The sequence below is a fragment of the Calypte anna genome, chromosome 1 (genome assembly GCF_003957555.1).
Source record: "Calypte anna isolate BGI_N300 chromosome 1, bCalAnn1_v1.p, whole genome shotgun sequence".
NCBI classification, from domain to species: Eukaryota; Metazoa; Chordata; class Aves; order Apodiformes; family Trochilidae; genus Calypte; species Calypte anna.
This window is the reverse complement of record NC_044244.1, coordinates 6,845,913-6,869,896: the sequence shown is the minus strand read 5'-3', so window position 1 is coordinate 6,869,896 and position 23,984 is coordinate 6,845,913. Positions and strand designations below refer to the sequence as shown.

Below are 23,984 nucleotides of genomic sequence, written 5' to 3'. Positions count from 1 at the left end.
CTGGCCAAAGAGATAGGAACTGGAAATAGCCTGAAGGTGCCAGCTGAAGGCTGATCCTGATGTGGAATTTCCTGCTGGTTTTGTGGACTCTGAGTGGGAAACTCCTGTTGGAAAAATGTGTGGCAGGCAGAGTTATGGACCACAAACCAATTCCTTTTGGTGATTCAGTACTGAGCTCTTTGGAAAATGAAGGTGTTGGGCAAGCAACTCATCTTCTTCCTCAGAGAAACGATAGCATACAGATCTGGGCAGGACTTTATTGTACACTGTATTTATTCTGAATGAGGAATCAACAGGAGACATGGCCAAGCAATGCCACAGTTACAAATTCAGTCACCTACCAGTGACACCCCACTCATCAAATGCTATCAGCATGGAACTGAGACAGATGTAACATGCCAAGCAAAGTTGCCCAGCAAAAGCACCAGTAGATGAGGTAAATTACTGAGGTAAATCTGTCCCACTGCTTCAAATGAAGTAACATTTCTTTTCCATCCCCTGTGCAGGCAAACAAAAGAGGTATCTGCAAGGCCACTGGGACATGCAAGAGTGTTGGTGGTAGTTTCATGAAATCACTGAGGTATTGGAGGGTCTAGGCACTTAAAAATATCCTGTGATCCTACTGGGCACAAGGTAGGGGCAGCAGATGGATCAGGTCCAGGAAAAGCTGGACAATTGCCACAGGTATCCCTACAGAGATATGTTTTCAGTAAAACATCTGTATGAAGACAGTCAGCCCTTGGAGATGGAGTCCTGCTTGGTCTGAGATGGCAGCTGTGCCAGCAGCCAAGGTTGACATGGCAATGACTGGGAGAGATTTCAGAAAAATTTAAAATGCCAGGAAAAGGGTAAAAAGTTATTAAATGTAACCACTCAGCTCTTTAAATCTATTCACAAAACGGTGCCAGGTTCATTAAAATGCTTTCCAAAGTAGGAGCTGCAGGTCTGGAGCCATAAAGGTGCTGTGGTGTGGAGGGTGCTGGGAACCTGGTGTGGGCTGTCAGAAGAGGGCTGCCCAAAGACCTCCTGTGCTGGTCTGCAGGGTGGACACTGCTGATTCACAATGCCAAAGCCACTGAAGGGTTTTTTTTAAACATATGCCAAGGAGGTAATTCAGGAACCATTTAACATCTGTTCTGAAGGTTTCAAAGTGAGTAATTCTGGAGCAAACAACAACTGCTTTGTGGCTACAGTCCTCTACCACCCCTTTTCAGCTAACAGCGGAGAAACCTTGACAGGCTGTCACTTAGGCACCACAGCATGAACTTCACAAGTGCTTATGGAGTCTACAGTGCTCACAGTTCATGATGATTTGTCACATAAAATTCTGGTGAAGTCACCCTGCACCAGCCTTTGAACATAAATTGTGGGATTGTTAGGATATCTTGGTACAAATTCCTTCCTACACACCTCATTTCTAGGTTAAATCTTGCAAACAAGTTGTTACTAAGAAAGAGCAGGCATGAATATGTATTTTATATACAGCCTTATTCAGTCAATTTTAAAAAAGATCAAAGCTGAATATCCGTTCAATGATCTGCTGGAGACTTTGTAGATGTCCTTCTCATCAGGAATTGATTCCCCTGCTCATTCATCCCCAGGCCCAGAATCCTCTTGACATTCCAGAAAAGAAATGTGTGTTTCAGACACAAAAATCTATCTATAAGTTGTGAAAAAAATCAACTCCAGGTCACTTAAGACTATTGAGAAATTTTGGTTGTTCCTCTCCTCTTGGTAAAAGTGTTTCCCCACCAATCTTCGGACCTTTTTTCTCCTAGAAACAGGAACCATGAAGAAGATAAAATAAATGTGTTGCAAGATGTCTCCCAAACATTGCTTTGACAGAAGTTGTGGCAGGGCTAAATTACTTGATTAAATACTGACAGGCACTCTAGGAACGTTGACATTTGGAATTTTTACAGCTTTGGTCCAAAGCAAATTCCCCACAGAAAAATAAAACAAAGCTTCAAGAACAGAAGGCAAGAAAAGTCTACTAAAACACACAGCCTGCAGGTACCTGTGTGTCCCTGACAAAATGCAGAGCTGCTTGGTTTTGCTGGCAGCTGTCAGGGCACTAAAGCAATGCTTAGAAGAAAAGCACCAAGAGAAGCAGAGTGCTGAGGAACCCAGAAGCTGCTGGCTCACACTTACCTTCAGCATCCCATCCCGCTCCCACTTGAAGAGACCACAGGTACTGAAAGACGAAGACATGAGGTGAGGGTCACTGTGGGGTGTGTTTGCTGCACAGTATGAGGGGGGTCCAAAACTAATCCCATGCCTTTCCCACACTGCTTAGCACAAGGGCTAAGGTTCCCACTTCAGGACATGGTTATGTGACTCCCAACAGAGCAGAAAAGCCCCTGTCACCATTGCACGAGGTTCATCTCTTACCTGCAGGGCTTTTTTGGGAGCCTGTCAAGGGAAATAGTTCTGTTTCCACAAGGACATTTGAAAAATCTCTTGATGGCATCGTGCCAGTGGTAGTCATGGTTTTCCTGCACACATGTCTCCAGAGGTTTGAAATAGGTGTAATTACACTGTCAGGGAGGATAGAGAGCTGTGAGTGCTTCCCCAGCACCTGAGACTGGAAGAAAGCACCTCTGCCTTCTCCCATCCTGAGGAGCCCCGCCCAGTCTGAGCCCACCACCCCAGGCTTTGCTACTCTTCCTTCTAATGCCATCCTCCTCTTGGCCATCACCCTGTGGACCAGCTCCCAGCACCTCCTGGGACACAGAGTGGGACACACAGTGCAGCTCCAAAAGAGATAGGAAAGGCAGCAAGAGTGAATGTCCAGCAGGGGCTGAGCCTCTGGAAATGGGAGATAATCCCTCCCCTCCTCCCAGCACGTTTAGGATAGTAACAAAGCTCCACTCCTTCTCTGATGACAAACTCCCTGGGAAAGGCAGATAGAGGAACCCCATCCAGTGCAGTGTTATCAAGGCACTTCACTTCTTTTGTCATGTAATATGAGAAACTGAGGCACAGGGCACTTCAGGGAAGAATCTGATAAATGTTTTCAGGACACCAAGACCCAAAGAACCCACTGCCATAAACATCAAGGTGAGGTGTTCACCCCAGCACTGCCTTGCCAGTGCCTTCATGTCACTCAGGGCTTGGGGCTGCTCTCAGCAACAGCTGTAAGGAACAAAAACATCTCCATTTGATACCTGCATTGGACTATGGCCAAAAGAGTGACTAATGGGCAGTCTGCAGGATGCTCCAGCAGCATTTTAAGCAGCACATGGCTCTACTCCCCTTCTGTCTGTCACCCTGGGTCCCCTTTGCTCACCGTTTTACAAGTCACAACTCGACACTTCAGCTCTTTAATGCTCCTCATCTTGTCTTCCATTTCCTCCTTTTTCACCAGGGGCTGAAAGTATTGTTCCTGCAGTTCAGCCTCAGCCTGTGGGGGCAAAAAAAAATGGGAGAGAAGCCACTCCATAAATATCCTTAAGGAAAATTATTACTGGCCATGCTTGAAGTAGAGGGCTGTCTGGGAGCCAGAGAACCTAAGGGCATCACAGAAGAAGGTGGCAGCTGTCTTCATGTGGCCAAAATGTCAAGAAATGAGGGACAAAATAAGGACATGGCTGATTTGGTTTTAAGGCAAAAGGATTTCTTTGATCATCCTCTAAGCAGGAAGCTTCACTGATTGTTCCAAACACAGCAAAACCAGGCAATGGCAGCTTGACCTCACCATGGCTGTGGCAATAATGCTGACTTGCAGGCTGCCCTGGTTTGGGCCACGTTAAACCACGACACAGGCACCGTGCCCTGTGTGCTCAGAGACCCCTGGCTCTGGTCATCAGGACAGGCTGGTGCCTGGGACATGTTTGGGTACCTGCTCATAGCTGACATCATCATGAGCAGCCCAGGCAGTTCCTTAGTTCTGAGCCCTCAGTCATGGCTGGAACAAGGCCATACCTCTTTCAGGACACCTGTGTGCTTGGACTTAGCATTGAGGATCTTCTGGAACTCTTCTGACTCCAGATAGGCCAGCTGCCCACGTTGTTTCTTTTGAGCAGGCTCCAGTTCATCCATATCTAGGGAGACAAAAAGCCTCAGTCCTACACAGATCAAGCTTGAGATCTCTAAGTGTGATCCCTGAAGGAGATTTTGGAAGTCCTGGTTTCTTTCAGGCAGATGTTCAAGCCAAGGGGCAGTCTTTCATAGTTCAGGAGAAAATGAAACCAAGTTCAAATACAGCTTTAGTAAAACAAAAAGCATTTTTAAAAACAACATTTTATCTTCTTTCAAAGTCCCATACAGGAATTTTCACATCACTCTCAAAGTAGTAAACAGTGCTGCATCCCTAACACATGGAAAAGCCTTAAAGGGAATTTAAAAATTAATCCAAAATCACACATTAAATAAGCAGGAAAAACTCAAGTTCCCTCAGAAAATTGAGATACCTTCATAGGTGGGACTACTTCTTGGTTTCCCTTGGTTAAATCAGCCCTGCATTACAGATGCTAGAGGAAAGGGACGAGAGATGAGGACAGGGAGTTACTACAGATTACATCTCACACTCTCTCCACCACAAGGTTAGAGTATGCTTGGCCTTGGCATCAAACCTTTGAAGTTCAAAACTGACCTAACTCAGCCTCCCTTAGGCACAGCAATTAAGTCCTTAATCCAGCAACTACTGCTCTGTTCATCAGAACATAATCAGATTTTCTCTGTTCTAGAAGCAAACATCACATACCATACAGTACAATACACACAAACATTCCTTGCTTCTGTACCTTGTGGCTGAGCAACATTTTTCTCAACTCTTTCAACAATTTCTAGGACATCATCAACATCAGCTCTCTTCCTCTTGACACTGTTGGGATCAGTTTTAGCAAGAACCTGGCCTTTTGCTCGTAGTCTGTGTATTGCAGCCAGCTGGAAAAAAGGGAAGAGCAATGAATGTGCTGGTGACCAGAGCAATGAATGTGCTGGTGACCAGCTTGGCTCCCATGTTCCTACTTGCAGAAGTAGCAGATGAAGTCTGTCAAAAGGAGGAGACAAGATCCACTGGCATGAACATAGTGCTGGCTAAAGAGAAGCTCAACAAAATTCCCAGCTCTGCTGTACATCTGAATCACCACCTCACCCAAACCACAAAACTCACTTCTCCAGGGGTGTTCCCAGGCTTGTTATCTCCTCAGCTGTGCTTTAACTGCTTAAAAAAACCCAGTAAGTTTTGCAGAGGAATCAAAGCACTTGAGATTTCCATATAAAATGGTAATGATTTGGAACAAATAGAAAATTGCATACAACTCTTCCTTTACATAGTCCCAAAATGCTGAGACTCCTTTGTTGCTGGAAGAAAAAATTTTCTTTGACAGACATATGAGCAGATTTATGCCAAGGGAAGGCACAGTCTGCTCTGGGTAAACACCAACCTTGTCCCAACTCATGGCACAACATAACTAAACCAGTTTAACTCCCTGTTGCTGGCAGGCAGAAAACACTGACAAGACACAGCAATAGCAATGCAAAAGAACAAATGTGCACAGTTTAGCACTTAAAATGTCCAAAACACAAGGGCAAAAGAGCAGCCACTGGTGGACAGAGAAGCATGAAGAACAGAGTACAAGGACAGCCATGCAACTTCTCCAAACTGCTTCTCCAAAGGGTGACAGACCATGTCAGGTCATGAAGAATGGAGTCAGATCTACACAGACAGGCTGCCAGCATGAAGAAGTGTTTCTTCACTTAAAGGATTAGCATCAGGTTCATGACTTAAATGAGATCTCCCCATCTCCTTTTCCCCAGTCCCATCTCAAAAGTCTGCTCTGTCCCCTGTCCATGCTCAGTTGACATTTGCTGACATTGCCAGTTTTATCAGAGGCTTCAGTGACATTTTCCTTCACAGAAGATCCAAGAGTGACCTCATGAGCATCACACACAAAGATAGATCACAGCAACTCACTTCTGACCCATCCAGGTGGATTTTTAACAAGGAAGAGACATCAGTTCCTGTGTCCAGAAGTTACACACACAGCCCCCTCCTTAGCAGCTGTTCCACTGCTCTGGAGGTTGACTACAAACCTCAGTAGCACAAACCTCAGTACTAAGAGCTGTCAGGAACTGCAGGTCTACTGTGTACTGTATGTAACACAGGCCAGTCTGACCCCACAAATCAGAAACTTCACCAACATCAGAACTGAGCTGGCCTAATCTGATCAAAGACTTCTCTACTACCACAAAACAAAATTCCCTTAACCTCCCCTTCTGAATACTTAAATGATTCAAGTTGCTGTTACCTTTTTGGCTTCTGCCAAGCTGTCTAGCTTTGGTGCTGGAGGTGGAGACCCATCAAAGAAGAGGATATCTTCTCCTTCTGAGAAGCCTGTGCCCAGCCTGGGCCTTTGAGGATTTGACTTTTTTGCAGCTTTGGGAAACTCAGCTCCGGGCACCGGGGAATGGAGCGAGGGCTGTCTGGAGGAGGATGGGAGAGCAGGACTGCCAGATTTACTTGTGTTTTGGAGAAACCTTGTAAGAGAAGAAAAAACTGAAATGGGGACACAAGCCTAAGAGACAGAAAGGTCAGAGAAACAAATAGGAGTGGAAGGGATGCAGACTGTTTGGTCACTAATTGGCTTTTTATTGCTAGAAAACCATGCAGAAATTTAGGCATTGAGAGGAGTAAGACAAGGCTGGTAAGGAACTCATTGGATTGCTATCAAAACTAAAATCAGAGAGAAATATCAAATGAAGCTGTTAAGTGTGAACTGAAAGCACTTGGCTTCTTTGCAGAACAGATTCTTAAGCAGGGGGACTCCTTGTCACAGAGTCATATAAATGTTCCTGCTTACACAGGTCACAACAGAGACTGGACAGGTTCATAGTAAAAAAGAAAATCCTTTCAGATATTGTAGCAGACACCACCTTTAGCTTGGAAAGCCCCTGAAATACACTGTTCCAGGCTAGAAAATTATCTTGGGGGAAATGTCATCATGCCTGTGACTAGCATTATTTTCCTTCAGGTTCTGTTTTGGCTCCAGTTGAGTCTTTTGAGGCTACTTGGCTACACAAACCTGTCTTACCCAAGGTGGCCTTTAGGAGCTTCTCCTTTTTCTTAAAAAGATACACACAAAACACTTGGCAAACCTTAAAGTTCAGCAGAACCACATAAGCCAGCAATGAACCAAACCAAGAATCCTGATCTCAGTTTCCTACTGTAATCAGCCTCTTCCCATCATACTTTTCAGCTGCTGGCCACTGTGCTGGAGCATTTGGTTCTCTGCTGAACACTGGGGTATTTCTATACAAATGAACTTTTTATTAGAACAGCAAAGCACCTCCCACAGTTACCCTTAGGTCATAATAAAGGAACCCTTCCTGGGAATCTCAGAGTGCATTTACCTCCTCTGAATCTCTTCAGATCGCTTTTTTCTGGCCTCCAGCAATTTCTGTTTCTGTTGCTTGAGCAATGCTGAAGCAGAGAGAGACTGGAAACTGGCCCCTTGCTTCTTTTCAGCATCTGGGAAAAAAAACAACAAAACAAAACCAAAATTAAAGCTACTCATCTTTGCTCAGAAGGAGCTTGAGTGGCTTCTCCTTCAGGCAGAAGGGCAATACCTGCTTTGGTCCAGTGTTTGCAGAGGTTTCGTGCTCCAAAGGTTGGCTGTGCCAGCAGTTCCTTGAATTCCTCAGAACATGGCATGGGTCTCTTTGCTGGACCTGGAGCAGAAAAGGCAAAGATCCAACAGGTTTGGGGCTGGGAAGGAACACAGGCTGGGCTTCAGAGTAGGTTGGATTAAACCTCTGCAGGCCACCACCAAAAGCAGGGCCAATTTCTAGGCTGTATTTGGTTGCCCAAGGCCTTGCCCTCACAGAACACATCACACAGACATTTCTACCCCTTCAGCAATTTAATCAGTTGGTCAGTCAGTTCACCAATAGTCTTGGCTGTCTGTGGTGCTCCCAGAGTTCCCATTTGCAGCTACCACACCTTATGTCTGGGGAATTATGAAGAGCTGCAAGCTAGAGACAGGACACACTATGCCATCTGAAATGGAGGTGAGTAAGAGAACTGAAAAATGTGAATTAAGGCATCCAGGAGGCATCTAGAGCACATAGTTTGAATAATTTGTTATCTGCTCTCTACCAAGCATGAAGAGGGAGTAATATGAATTGCTTTACAAAACCAAAATGGAGGCAGAGATCAGTGATGTCCCAAAGGCTATGGAAAGAATTTGCTTTGGAGATCACAAAAGAAAAGCACTAGAAACAGGTCAGGTACTCAGGATGTCCCCTGCATTGCAGACCTGACTGATTTATACTTAGTATTCCTTGGAAGATTTCAAGACTGGCAGAAGTAATTTATTTCAATTAAAAAAAAAAATTGCTGGTTGAAAGTTCTAAAAACTTCCAATTCCCATTAATCTGGCAAAGATCTTCTGTCACTGTCCAGAGACAGAACAGGAGACTTAATTCAGGGGCACTGATGAAAAAAGATGCATGGAGGTTGCTTAGTTACATTTTCCTTGCAGCTGTAAGAGAAGAAAGAAGGAAGAGAAGTTTTGATCAATTGAGAAAGCAGCCTGCAAATGGTATCTCTGTAGCAAATCAATTGCCAGATTAATTCAGTGGGTATCAGGGTCCTGGGACACAGCTACACATCAAGATGGCATTATCTGGGAGGTGAAGAGACTGCATTCATAGTTAAGTACCAATTTTCTGCCTGGTTTCCTGGACAATTGCATCAACTCCTCTCACAACCAGATTGGAGAGAGTGGTTTGAATCTTCTTTTTTGGTACTGCAGCTGCTGCACTAGAAAGAGGAAACAAAAACAGAATATCAGAGGTTTCCCATGCTTAGAGCAAGGACAGGAGCTTAAAACACCCAGTGCTTCAACAAATCCCTAGCCACTCTTTATTTAATCCAAACTGGTGCCTCTCTGCTGTCATCTGCTGGGAAGGATGTTGATCTAAATCGAAATTCTAACACAATGCTCGGGATCTTCCATTTTTCCTGGGTTGAGATACATATTTCCCATACATTGGGAGAACACTGAACATCAGTCACAGCTCAGTCACTTCCAGGCATGGAGAAGAGGCTGGAACTGTTTCATTATTGTGGAGTCACAGCAGTGACCAGAGGGCAGTAATAAGGGCATGAAAGCTGTGTGCAAGCACAGGGGCTGATCCAGCTGTGACTCCAAGGCTTTCCACAGCTGTCTTCAGGGCAATTTGTATGAAGGATCTGCCCCCTCCTTGATAGTTATGAGATACACACTGGCCTAGGTCATTTCATAATACACAGGGTGTACAACTTCTTCTTTATTAACACACACAGACAGTGACTCAAAACACTTGGGATCTCACAAGAAAGTTCCCCTCATCTACTAAAACACAGTGCTGCCTGGCTTCACAGCGCACTGTGAGGTTCATTGAGAGGTTCAAAACATCCCTTACCATATCTTGGTAGCAATTGTTAAAAACTTTCCTGTCAAATAACAGTTCTGCTACACCATGGGGCCAGGAGAATCACACCAAACACAGGACAATTATTTCTATTTGGTGAGTGCAGTGAAGTGAAAGGGCTCTCTAACTAAATTCAGAATTTAAAAGATGTGCAGATGCAGTGCTTAAGGAATGTGGTCCAACCATTACCCTAACAGCTGAGTCCAGTGCTAAACCATATCCCAAGAGCAGAATAAAGATTTTAAGTTTTCTGTACTGCATTTTGATACTAGAAATCATCACTTGGGGTTTAAGTGCTACATTAATGATATTTAGCATACAAGGTTATACAAAACTGAATTTACACCTGCGAGTCATCAAATACAAAAGCTGTTTTCTACAGGTTTGTAGAACCTGAAACACATCTGAAAACAGTGCAAACGTGTAACACAGCTGTCCCTAGACTGGATGTAGGTCTGTAATTAATTTGAGGACCTCTTCTCATACCACAACACTCAGGAAGAGCTTTTCCAACCGGAACAATGCTGGGATTCTGTAAATAGACCCCTCTAGAGATAGCTCCAGGCTGACTCGTATGAATGTGAAATTCTGCTGATGAGCAAGGGAAATAAATCTTACACTGAGGCTGCATATGCTGCTGAAGAGACACCTCCATAGTAAAACCCATCTTGACACAGCCTCTCTTTCAAACTGGGATTTTTCCGACCAAATTTTTTGGGGATGCGGCCCCCGGAGAAGGTCGACTGGAGGTCAGCCCGCTTTGAGCTGAGCTTCTTGTACTGGGACTGCACATGATACTGACAATATTCACAGTCATTCTGGAAAGAAAAGGGAGAAGACTGTTGCAGAACACAAGCCATCACAATTTATTTATTTATTCCCCTCACTCACAAACAGGCCCATGCTCCAGCAATGAAAAACAAAACTAAAACTGTCCATGCTAATCACTGGGGAAAAAAAACCAAAAAAAAAATCTGTGTCAAGCACTTTTGGTATCCCAGAAATTTTAAGGCCATTCCTTGGCTTGAGTCAATTGATGCCCCAGATCCTCTTGGCCAGATTCTGTACTCTTGGCTCTGAACTGTATGCAATTTCCTTACTGGTGTGAACACAAAGGAAATTTAACACCAGAGCAATATATTTCATGCACTCACTTCAATTAATTAATTAGGTTTCAGAGTCAATTCAGGGGAGTTTGGAACTGAACTTAAGTGAGCCTGCCAGTCAGATAGCAGTGCCATAAGCACACTCACTCAGGGTGTTATCTTTTTACAAAAAAAGAAAAATAACCCCATTCTCATTGATATTAATTTGCCCCAGCTTTGTATAACTACAATTATCCCATAAACATCTTTTGTTAACAATTAAACTGACAGCCAGTTGTTTTATCAGGTTCTTCTGCCAGACAGCTACCTATGGTTTTTCCAGGTGGCACTGGAACATCTCCCTGACACTGAAAGCCCTGTGCACAGCCACCTCCTGGAGTGGATCTGCAATCACAAACTTGTTTTGCCACAGGTATCTTCTGTATTTGTCTTCCTTCCAGTCTACACACTTTGAGTTCCTCCCCAGTTCTTCATTTCTTCATTTTATTTCCTCTTGCTAAGTGCTACCATCCTAACTATAACCCTTCCTACTTAGACAGGATTCCTCTCAGGTACTGTAACATCACCAGGGCCATGAAATGACACACTCCACATGGCTCAAACTAGTACAGGCCAGTACTGTCCTTAAAAGAAGAATCCCAAAACATTTTCATCTTTATCACCTCCAGTGCCCTACATTCAGGTTTAAATATTGTAGCAGTTTGTGGGAACACTGGATGAGGGAACCCACTGGGTTAAAATAATCTCCAAAACCCACAACCATGCCCAAGAAAATCCTCCTATTGTTTTATCTGGGACAAACTACCCAGTGCAGTGCATGGAAGACTGCAACAGCAAAAAAGAGAGTGAAAGGGTGTGGAGACAGTGACAGTCATGGGTCAAGGCCACCTCTTTCCACTCCACCACCAGCTTTGCATTTAGGAAACTACTGTGCTGCTGCTAGAGTGCTGTCACAGAAGCAGCTTCCCTGGATTTAATTTCTCAGCTTCACCACCCACTTTAAATAGTTACAAGTCAGAATTCAGAAACAAGTCAAAGAGTCAGAGCATCAGTACAAAATCAGCAGCCACATTTTTACTGGCAGCTAAAGGATGCCCTAACTACTGGGATACACACCAGGTTCACAATCTGTGCACAAGGATCACCATTCTTCTTCCTGGCTTTGCAGGTGCCCATGTCCAGAGCCTCACCCATGAGGAGGATCTTCTGGGGATGGTCAACAGACAAACACACCTAGGGGGAAAATAAAAAATAAAAAATAAGTCAGAAAATGCCACATGCCTGGATGGGCTTCTCTCTAGATGTCACTGATACTTTTGGTGTTAACAACAGTTTCAAAATGCAAGCTTAGTTTAAGAAAGCTACATGTCCTGCTTAGATGGAGAAAAGGCTTGGTTAAAAAGTAAAAAAGAAAAGATAAATTGCTTTCCCACAGCGAGATGCAGGACATGGTATTTCTATGCTCAGAGCCCTTAGGAAACCAAGGACCAGTGAAGGCAGACCCAGATGTGCTATAAATGAGGGTCCCATCCAACTGCTTGGGTCTGACACCATCATGGCAACCACACTTGGCAGTGGACAGGAAGAAATGTTCTCAAGTTCTCTGACACTCTCCATATGTCTAGGTCCAACAAAAACTGATGTCTGTGATACAGTAAGTGTCATCTTCACACCACCCAAAGATACTGGGACTTGTATCTGTACTTGAGAATACTTTGAGAAGTCAGTTTTAATGTGATTCTACATGTGGATACTTGGCAAAGAAAAATCACTCTTAACAGCAAGACACAGCCTTGACATTAAATCTGGTGTGCCTTTCTACTTATCACAGGACTTCCTATTGCTTGTTCATGTTAATTTAAGCAATTATACAGCTTAATAGACAATTGATAAGACATTTAATTTTTCCATTTGGAGAATTTATAATGCAGAACACTATCACCAGTTAGTAGAAATTCCACCAGACAAAATTCAGTAAAAACGGTGTTCATACCAGTGTAATTAAAAAGACATTAAAAAATTAATTTATTAGCAAAATGAAGCCACCTTAAATGCTTTGATACATACAGAAAAGCAATTCATCATGCTGTATTTTTTCAGTAATTGATTAAACAAGTGAACCAACTTACTATACATAATATATCACTTGTTTAATAAATCAAATACTGCTTCTTCTCAGTTATGATATTGGAACCAGGAAGCTTTTTGCAGTCACATCTCATGCTAAAACTAGAATAGAGAAATTAGCTTCCCCACCTTTTTCACCTTTGAGGCTGAAATAGGGACTGCACTGAAGTGACAGAATAAGCAGAAACAAAAATACACTCCCTATACCTCTGGAAGAGCCAACTGCTACCAACAGTAAATACTTGACTAAACTCTGGCTTAAGATGGCACCTCTTGAAGTTCTGCTATCCAGAAGGCCAGGAGCAAATACAAACCCTGCAAACATTTGAATGCAGTTCAAACTGTCTAGGCAGACTGTTGCAATTTCAACCTCAACATGTGTTATGAAGATAAATCTCCAGCAAACTGGAAAAAGTTCAGCTATGGGGCTTTTTATACAGTTTATGAGCAAGTGAAAAATCCTCTCACCTCATCTGAGCCTTCCTTAGGCTTCATAGGATTGGCATTGAGCAGCCCAATGACTGTGCCTTGGTCTGTCTTCCAGTGCTCTTTGTGGACATCACCAAACAAGAAGAGTGAGACACACTGAGTGAGATCTCGCAGGTCGTTCAGCCGCCAGATACTGAAGGTTCTGCCCTGGAACAGACATTTTCTTTCCTTTCAGCTCTCAGCAAGGGGCCACTGCCTGCATCCCCTCTTCCTCTGGCTTTTAAATAGTTATTCTGATTTTTTTTCCCCTGGGTTTTCCTGATATAGGAAAGCACAGTTTGTAACCTCAGTAGAGGTTAGATATGGTATCTCACACCCCACCACACAGCCAGTTCTGGGATTCTGAAAGGCCAAAACAACACGCTAATATTGCTGCCATCCATCTTCCTCAGATTAAAGCTGGACAGCACTCTTGCTTGCTGCATAAAGAGATTTTTTTACCCCACTGAACAAACAAAATCAAGGCATGTCCAGATCTGTGTCATCCATGACTTTTTATAGGACACGTACACCATCTAAGGCAGAATGACCTCTAGGGAAATGATGGAAGAATGTGTTGGCACGTGTAAAACACAAGGGCTGGGTAGAAATACTGAGAGCCACATGCCTTTTTCTCACATTGCTTTTGACATGCAACTGTGAACGACAAAGATTTATGCCATGGTTACATTAGGCAATGCTGCTCTCTGGGACAGCTGCACCAGATCAGTACTTACCATGAGGAATAAAAGCAGCATTACTGCAGATGAGCCAAGACTTTAATACAGGAACTTTTCATTAACTACATGGAGTTGGCTGATTATGTTGAAGACCTATTCAGTTTTTTAGGAAAAGAAGACCAGCAGTTCACTTGAACTGAGCAAGGGACACAATAAAACCACTTACATTATTAGCACTTTGAGGAGTGACCTTCTTCACTATGACTCCAAATGTTACCCAGTCTATTTCCTCCAGATTTTCTGCAGCAAGTTTACTCTTCAGCTGGGAGAGTCTGATGAGCTTCCTGTTAGTCATTTTTCTGTCCATTTCAGCTGAAGACACACGAGGTTTTCTAGATGAAGCAAAAACATGTGAAAAAGAACATCCCTTGACCTAAATGGACAATCAAAACCATCCAGCACTCTCCTGGGCAGATGATGTCTTGCTGCCAAATGCCTCTGTGCATTATTGCACCCTGAAGTAATTTGAAACAAACTCCCTCAGTTCAGGAGTCTACAAATACCAGAAAGCTACTGATCACGCTGTGTTTTTGTCCAAATATCTTTACTGCAACTCAGCCCCAAGCCTGCACTAACTGCTTATTGCAGGAATATCAGTGTATGACTGCCTGAGCATGGTTTAGAAATCCAGCAGTTTCTGGTGAGGAAAGACACAGTGAGCATTCAGAGACCTCTCGTGGCCACATGGAGTATGGGGCTTGAGAGTAGAGCTGGAGGCTTCACAGTGTGGAGCAAAATCTGCTCAACTGGAGCAGTTGGGCTTTGCACATGCCCACTGCTTCCCTCCTCCTCCACCACTGAGGACATCCCAGGGAAGGCAGCACTAATGAAAAGGTGTTTTTTTGTTAGAAAAGAGTAAAGGTGAAAATAGAAACATAGTCATAAGCCAAAAGTCAATTTTGCCAGTTTACTGATCAGCCAACATTGTAGCTTTGTGTAACATTCCATAATGACAACTGACTAACCTGACATGGTTAAATAATGTATACACAGCAAATCATACAGGCAGTCCTCCATGCACCACTAGTGTGACTTGTATCACAGGACAGGGGGCTGATGGTTTTTTCTCTCCCATTACTGGGGATGGGATCACCCTCTGGTGATGTCCCCAGACAGAGCTCAGTGTTGGGCTGCTGACCTTAACCTCAGTCCTGAGAAGGTTTCCACAGACACCAGCTGAGTTGTTGCACTGGAACATGCAGGGGTATGAGGTGTCTTCTCTCTGGTCACCTTGCTGGGTTTGTTCCCTACAGCAGACTTGAGAGGCTGGAATGCCAGACTGAGGACTTGTTGTGGGGGAGGAGTCTTGTTCTCTTTAGCAGGAAAAAGAGCAAGGAAAAAAAAATCTTGATAATGAAAGAAAACTTCTAAATAAATCTTACACCTGACCAGAGACATGAGTCTAAGGAAACACACTAAAGAAAAAGGTGTAAACTGTCTTATTTGTAGTGACTGGGTTTCCCAGTCAGCTGGGCACTAACAGGCAGCTCCAGGTAAGTCACATGGAACTCAAGCAATGAGTTCTGCCTGGTGAGGAGATTCCCAGAGCTGCTGCCTATTTCCAGGCAAGCCAAACTGTGGGATATGAAGATGCAGGTGAGACTGTTGTCAGTGTCCAAGTTATCCATAGCAGTACAGAGCACAGCCCCCATTGCAAAGAACACAGTAATTAACTCTGTAGTGAGCTCTATTCTGCTGTGATCAGACTGCTACAGGTGCACTGACCAATGTAAAACTACCCTGGATGTGCCTACACCACTGCTGTGAACTTGACAGGCTTCTGACAAAAAGTCCAGTGTGTTTCAGTGAGAATGGTACCTGCTGAGGTTGCTTTTGATTTCTGGATTCCTCGCTTGGCTGGTGGTAAAGGATTGCTCAGCTGGGATGAAAAACATGGTGACTCTTGCAACTTCTGAACTTTCCTTTCCTTCAAGGGTGGACAGGAAGTTTTACCTGGCCAAGAAAATGAACAAACAAAAAAAAAGAAGTATTTGTGAGATCTCAGGATCTGGACTCAAAGAACTGCTCCAAATTAATTGTCTTGATAACAAAACTATATAAAAGACCTTCAGATAAACTTCCAGTAACTGAAATGCAACAGCTGAAAAAGCCCCAATGCCTCTTTCTCACACTGACAAAAAACTCTGGATGTCACTGATACCACAAAGCTGTGGAAATCAGGAACACTCCTTTGCTTTTCAGCTGTTCCATGTAGTTTCATTACTACACCCAACGTGCTACAGTAACAAGCATAGCTGTGTTTTCTGAGTGAACCAATGTCTGTCAATAAGAATGGACACTTCCAGCAGAAGACACTTTAATATTTGTTATGAAAGCTGCCCTTTGTAGAACTAACCCATGATGCAGATATCAGAACTGCAGCTCATTAATTTAGTCTGCAGCCAAAGGAAATAACCTGTGTGGGAATACACCAGCCTCAATTCCTCCTCACTGTTCTGTGCCCACTTAAGGATTATTTGGAGTATTGTCTATAAACTGCACATTAGTAGGCCAACAAATCATAAACCCATTTAATTAGACTCATTACCAGGGGTTTTCTTCTCAGGGCCTGAACTGGATTGCTGCCCAATAGCAGTCTTTTGCAACTGCTCCTGTAATGTCTTCATCTGTTCTTGCAATTTTCTCAGCTCAGCTAGGAAGGAGAGAAAAAATGACAATGAAAACAGTAGGAAGTCATTGCAAACAAGGATTTATGAGATCCCCAAAAGTCTGGGTTGTTTACTGCATCAGAGGAACCTAACAAATATTCAAGCAACAGTACAGATTTACTTCAGTCTACAATGAACAGACACTTTTTCATACAGCCTGGAGTTCACTCAAATATTTTATTTGGTATGATCCTTGCCATGTTGTAAGGAAAGGCCATGTTGTTGTGGCCTTTCCTACTGAACATGAGACAATTTAAATGGCTCATAACTGTACTCCTTCCTATAAGGAAATGCTTCCAATATAATGAAATATGTGGCCTGGACACAGAGAGGCTCAATGGCCAGCTCTGCTTCCACATGGTATGGTAGAACCTTCTGCTGGTAAATCCTAAAGGTGAAGGGACTGCCTGTCCAGGGTGACAGCCCTGAAGACTGAAGCTACATTTCTCTTTATCAGACAGGACACAGCAAAATAGCAACCTTTTCTGTCCTGCTCACCAGAGCTGGATTATTCTCCCTGGCTCAGTTCAGTCCTCTTTTTTCTGGGAAAACAGGCTTGGAGAATTTGGCTATTGAGCATAGAAAACCAGACTTAGAAACTTCAACAAGGTCCTTCTGTATTCCCCCTTCCAGGCACCATCCTGAAGTGAGAAGCAGCATGTCCTGCCTTCAGCCCTTTAGCTCTCTAGAGACAAAGTATTTATCATAAATCTGGTAAAATTTGCTGTTACAGATACCTTGCAGTTCCTGGTTGGTCTTCTCCTTTGCCTGACTGGGAGCTGAAGTGAGGACAGTTTCCTCAGCTGCCTCCTCTTCCAGCAGGTCATCTACATCTCCAAACAGCATAGCCAGGTTCTCCTTTTGCTCATCAATCACGCTGTCCTCAGCATCAACCTCCTCAGTGTAGGAATCATCATCTTCTGCATCAAAGAGTTCATCATATTCATCTGGTTCTCCCCTCTCATCCTTTGGAGCCTCCTCCTCAGGAGAATTGCTGTCCTCAGTTGCCTCATTTTCTTCCAGGAGGGAGGCCAACAGATCCAGGTCATCATCAGCTGAACAGAAATTAAACTCAGCATTATTTATCCACTTAGAAGAAAGCTGCCATAGAATAAAGCATACAAGCTACTCCAGTTACAATCAAAACTAAATCAGAGCAGCAAGTGGTATTTTTTTAAAAATTACTTCAGCTTTGGCTAAAGGAAGATAGAGCAGCTTTTTGCATTCTGGTCTGACAGAAATGTGGTTGCAGACCCTCTTGGATTGTGCTTCAGGCTGGCTAGTAAGCAGAAACCTTGCAGATCACTTAGTGCTGGCTTTTCCTCCTTTGCAGCTGCTTGTACAATAGCTGCTGTTAAAAAGAAAAGCTTTCAGATCTGTAAAGGTGCAGCCAGGAGCTCCACAAAGACACACAGTCTTTGCCAACTGAAGGTGAAGAGGAAGATACAAGGTAGGCAAAAAAGCTTATTGTCAGATAAGATGATTTGCTCAAGAAAGAGAATAAATAAACATGGACTGAAGGGACAAATATTGGAAAAAAAGAAAACCAAGTAGAGAGATGAATGAGACAGAGCAGAACTGAAATTCATACAAGCCAAGAAATTTATTTAGCTTTTGCTGGTAGAAGAAAACATACCCAAAGAGCAGCCTCACAGAAAGGTGACAATAATGAAGGTAAAGAGCAACCTCTAAGGCATTTTATCACTGCAAGTGAATCCAATGCAACGTGATTTCCTTTGCTAAAACATTTACCAAGTTTTCTTAACAAGTTTTTTTTTACTAATATATTGATCAGAAGACAACTTTCCTACTGAAGGTAGAAAAGTACTTTTCCCCTTACCATCCATGACTTCACCAGGATTTCATCCAGAGCCCCTCAAGGAAAAATATTCTCTGTTGTGGGGAGAACAACATTGACACTGTTAAAGTAGTTTGGAGCCTAACTAGAAATACACATTGGCTCCTTATTTGATGATTTGCAAACCACTTGCTTATTTTTCTTTAGAGCTGCAGCTGAAGATTCCACTAAATTTAAAATCCTCTTCTACACTTTCTTTATCTGAAGTTCTACCTATGCTGAACTCCCTGTAGCGTAAGGGCATTACTTTTAGAAAAAAGCCTTTAGGAGACACAGATTTTAAGAAATGCCTGCCTTGTTCTCCTAGTAATAGACTTTCACCTCATCAGTCCTACACTATCATCCTAATTACTATTTAACTAAAGCAAATGCTCTGAAATTGATCCAGTCTTCATCTTAAAGTGGAAGGAGGTAGCAAAGCTTTGCTCTCTCAATAGTTTTTATTATTAAAAGCACGTGTTTTACATTTCTTGCAGATCCTCCATTCCACAGACACAGGGCACGAAAAATAAACAGCACAGGCAGACACAAATGTCCAAGGAGAGAAATCCAGTGGGGATGGATTGCTCACGAACCCAAACTCTGGCTCTGTGCTTTGCAGGTCCTACATGCTGCAGGGACTTCTGTTTCACCCAAAAAACTCCACTTTTAACACTTCTCTTTTCTCGTGCTCCACATTTTCCACGAAAAGTGGTGTTCCAGGAAAGAACACCACTCAAAAAGCTCACACGAGCAGGCGCGGGCAGTGACCACCACACAGCTCCGGGCCCCCATGTCCCTCTGGGGACACCGGCCCAGGGCTCACCTCGCCACCCCCTGCCCCACTCCTGGCCGCCAGCCCGGGGCTCCCAAGGCCGGGCAGAGCAAACCCCGCAGACCCCTCCCTTCCCATGGGCCACAGCAGCCGCGGAATCCCTATCCCTGTCCCCAGAAGATCCCTGATTCTCCCCCGAGATGCTTCCCCCCCCTTCTTTCCACAGGGGGCTCCTCCTCCCCCTCACGGCCCCTCTCCCCTTCCCGCCCGCCTCCTTCACACAGGGGAACCCCGACCTCCTATACGGCTTCTCCGTGCGGATCTCCGATCCGTCAACCCCCACATCCTCCCATTCCCCATTCCCCATTCCCCATTCCCCATTCCCCATTCCCCATTCCCCATTCCCCATTCCCCATTCCCCATTCCCCATTCCCCTCTCACCGCTGCTCGCTCACTGCCCGGCACCCGCCAAAAATCCGAGTCGGCCCCGCCCCTTGGCGCGCATGCGCGGAGCGCTGCGGAGAGGGCTGCGCGCGTCCCCGCCATGGTTAGTCCTGGCAGGGAGACGCCGCCCGGCGCCATCTTGCTTGTGGGCGGGAAGCGGGGTTCAGGCCGGGGGATGGGACGATGGCGTGAGGTCACGGGTGTGAGGGTGATGACGTCATACCGCTGTTCCTGCTTGCGGTGGAGGGCAGTCCGGTGTCTGACCTATGGAGCAGCCCCGGGGGGTGAGGACCGCACAGCTCTGGCTGTAAGGAGCTGACCCGTGTCTGGTCAGGGTGACCTCCTCAGAGTAAGCATCTCATATAATAAAAATAATCTCTCGATAATAATCTCAGCAGTTGTGTTAAGCCAGCAGATTCAAACCCAGGTATTGATGTGCAGTCACCAGGATTTTGTAGTACGGTTCAGTACTGGTATGAGCAACCATGATTCTGTGAAAAATCGTATTTCTGAGTATTATTATCTGACTATTAGAGGTCATTGCTCAAGCCCTTTCTCCTTGTATCTATGATATGCAGAAATCACCCCAAAAATGCCAGAAAAAGAGAAGGATTTGAATTCAAATCTCAAGGCTCTTGCAGTAAGTCCCTCTTCCAAGTCTGTCCGTATTTATGCTATTTAAAGACCAATAGTACCAGTACTGGGTCAGTAAAGATAAATTAGGGGCAGAAATTCTTCACTATGAGGGTGGTGAGACACTGGCACAGGTTGCCCAGGGAAGCTGTGGATGTCCCATCCCTGGAAGTGTTCAAGGCCAGGTTGGATGGGGCTTGGAGCAGCCTGGGCTGGTGGGAGGTGTCCCTGCCCATGCAGGAGGGGTGGAATTAGATGATCTTTAAAGTCCCTTCCAACCTAAACCAACCTGTGATTCTGCAGTAGTTGGAGGAATAACTAGATGGCAAGAAAAAGTTCAAGATCCATTCAGATATCCAAAGCAAAGAGAAATGCTTTGCTGAGCAGCTGAAATGCTCTTCAACAGAGTTGTCAGCCGGGATCTTCTGTGTGTGTCATGTTCTTACTTTTGGGTTTTCTCCCCAAAACCACGTGCCTAGGCCAGGCATTCCAGGCTAACTCTTTCTGGGTGCACCCATCTCTGTAGTGCTCCTTCCAAAGGTGTTTCAGGGGAGCTGGGAATAATGACAGGAGCTCGGGAGGGGTGCATGGGCACTGAGAGCCCAAGGCAGCTCCTCCGTATTGCTGCTCATCCAGGGTGGCAGTGAAGAAACACCTTTTGCTCCACCCTGGCAAGGTAGGCATTGGGACACTGTGTTTTTCATATTTTCCACCTGTCTGGCTCCTAATTGCCTTTGTGATTAATCTTTGCCAGATTAATCACACAGCATCACCAAATGCCCCTACCCTCCTGATCGAAGTAATTCCCACTCCCGTGACTTGAGCCTTGCAAATTCAGGGACACCTTCCTGCTCACAAACTTCAAGCCCATCCCAACCCCACTGCTCTGGGCCCTTCCCAGTCTGGATTTCTAAAATCTAAAGTGGTTTGAAATGTTTCTGGCTTCTGTCCTACACTGAGTAGGTACTGCACTGGGTATCTACATTGGGTGTTGGTTGAAGGACACTCTGCTACACCAGGAAAGTCCTTTTTTAAGAACAGAGATAAATGGATGGCATTTCATGGCCATGAAGTATCTACTGATTTTGGAACACAAGTACATTTTATCTTTTATCTAAGGGAAAACAAAGGGGTTGAACTCTTAAACCTGTGGTAATGAGCATCTACTGGCTGTGGCCACCTGCCATGATAGCAGCTCTGTCCTCTGGACTGAGGTAATGGTGACAATGACAAACAGTCCTGGCTGTATGAACAGGTTTAAATCCATTGTGGTTTTATTCTTTGCAGTTCCTTGTCCCTCCTGATATGCATTATCACACAGAGTATCTTATCTTTCTGTGAAGACCTCTGTAGCTAATGCCCATGTCCTCCTGTTAATATTCCTGTCCTAAGTTCACTTTTCTTTCTGAAGCCTCTTAAAATGATTAATTTTGTCTTGATGGGCACACAAGTAATTCCTCCTTTGGCTTTTACATTGATTTGCTGTGTTTTCATTAATTCTGCTCAGATGAAATCAGCTCTGCTACCATTCTATTAGTTTGATTTTGGCCTTGCATCATTTCCATCAGATTCTGATCATTGCAGAATCCATAACTATCACAAAACTCCCATAATAAAATTGGATTCAGGAAAAGAAGCCCATAAACCCTACTGTCACAAGGAACCAATTAAAAGCCAGTAAAAGATTCCATCTGCTGGGAGTACTTGTAATTTATGAAAAAGGTGGCAACCAAGCTGATGAATACCTCTTCAAACGGATTTCAGTCAGCTCTTGTATTACCTGAAATTATGGGAGATGCTTTATGAGAATATGAGCTATAGCCAACAAAAAAACAAGAATCCAGAGTCTACAAGAGATAATTAGAACAGTGATAACCAGCAAAATAAAACCAATTCCTCACTTTAATTACAAAGGCAAAAAAAAAAAAAAAAAAAAAAAATTTCTCTTGGTTTTGGTAGCTGAGAATTCAGTGACAGCAAGACATGAAAAACACACCAAAGGAGTATTTTCTTCTTCTAGCCCAAAATATATCTGCAGGATTTTCCTTTTGTATTTTTTAACAATACTCATCTGCTGAGAGTGAAACATCAATATTACACTTTTTAGGCCTGTGTTTTGAATGAATCAGCCCTGGAGTAGTTTCTATTTCAGGTTTGAAGCAAAACATTGGGTAAAGTACTGAGTCACCAATTTTTAAATTTCCAATTCTATTACTGATCTGCTCAGTGTATTTTCTCCTCTGTGATTTGGATCTTCATCCACAGGACAATTTGGAAAAACACTTATTTAGGGAAGTAAATTGATGGGAGAACTTGTCATGTGCAAGTGCCAAGTATCTGCTGTAGCTCTGCCTGTGCAGTTGTGGTATCCACCATCCCAAGGCTTTGTCCTCTGTCCTTAGCTCAACATCACAATGTGACATAAGCTATACCTATTAATTTTACTGCACAAGCACCTCTCTCTCACAGGTTGTACCATCCTTTAAACGTGAGGAATAAACTTCAGAGTACCAAAACATGTTGATGATGTGACTTAATCTTTACCTTCAGTTGGAAGAAAAGCATTCTTTCCCCTGCACCTGAAAAGCTGTGCTGCTCTCCATTAGCTGATGAAGCAGAAAAGCTTGGACTCATACTAGAGCTCAACTTCTTTTCCTTGGGCATGGTCTGCATTACCCTCCCCAAACCAGAAACCTCTTCCAGGTTCATCACTGTGCCTGTACTACTCAGTAATCAAAGCACTGAGCTGGGATCTGTTCACAGACCCCATGAACACAATGGGAACAAGCAATGACAAAAATGGATGCTTCCTTTAGCTGATCTCTCTCAAAACTGGAATCCATTGATTCTGGCAGTGAAACCCCTCCTAGACATAAGTCAGCAGTAAAGGCCACAGACCAGACAGTTGCTGTTGCTCACAGAGTAATCTTGGATTTCTTACAGAAAGGTGACACAGCCTGCACACCATGTGGTGGAGCACACAACTCCTTCACAGAGGCAGAGATGGGTCAGGAGATCTGTTTGAACACTGGATCTTACTGCCCAGGTGTAGTGCCTGTGGGGAAGGGACTGTGCTTTTGTAGCTCAACAGTGACAAGTGCTTTCACCATTTCTGGTGCATGTGGAAACTGAGAAACCTCAGCTTTAGGACTAAAACCATTGCTGATTGTAATTGTACCATAATTTGTCCTGACATACAAGGCCTTTCAAGACATATTCTGACTGAATTATGTGATTATCTGCAAGCAGGTTAGGGTTTTTTTCAAATTTCAATGACAAAAATATCACATTGATGGGGATCTTGTAAGCCCTGTGCTCATCTTACTCTGTCTCACCTCCTTTGGCTCTCACCAGGTTTACTACATCTAACCTGCAATGGGACACAGTAAATACTGTTACAGTAGCTGTCACTCTTCTGTTTAGAAATTCCCAGTTTGGAACTACTTGGTTGGTGAATAATTGTTACAAGAGTCTTTTACCCTGATCTACTGCGTTCTGAGTAAAATTCATGTGCCTTTAAATTAACTTTTTTACCATTTTATTAGACTAACCCTGATAAGCTGTCATGTTGATCAGGCTGCCCAACAGTAGCAGTTTGTGATGATCCTGGCACTGCCCTAGTGAAGCTGAATACCTGAAGGGATCAAATCACTTTCACTCACACTGGTTCTGTCAGAAGCTTCTGTTACCTGAAGTTTTGGGACTAGGGCACCATTTTTTCTTAAAATCATTACAAATGTACAAACAAAAACTAATTATAACTTT

At 43.9% G+C, this 23,984-nt stretch overlaps 1 protein-coding gene across 1 annotated transcript; it reads right to left on the bottom strand.

Moving 5' to 3' along the window:
• Positions 1-1,622: 1,622 nt before the first annotated feature.
• MCM10 (minichromosome maintenance 10 replication initiation factor) lies at positions 1,623-18,423 on the bottom strand. The gene is made up of 19 exons (XM_008493124.2): positions 18,371-18,423; positions 17,268-17,585; positions 16,410-16,514; positions 15,680-15,814; positions 15,000-15,174; positions 14,028-14,193; positions 13,122-13,289; positions 11,643-11,759; positions 10,039-10,238; positions 8,667-8,767; positions 7,573-7,674; positions 7,357-7,474; positions 6,255-6,483; positions 4,746-4,887; positions 3,925-4,043; positions 3,290-3,403; positions 2,392-2,537; positions 2,152-2,194; positions 1,623-1,774 (listed from the first exon to the last, which is right to left on the bottom strand). Exons 1-19 carry the CDS (start codon positions 18,375-18,377, stop codon positions 1,691-1,693), a joined length of 2,589 nt encoding a protein of 862 aa, XP_008491346.2. The 5' UTR covers positions 18,378-18,423; the 3' UTR covers positions 1,623-1,690.
• Positions 18,424-23,984: the final 5,561 nt, after the last annotated feature.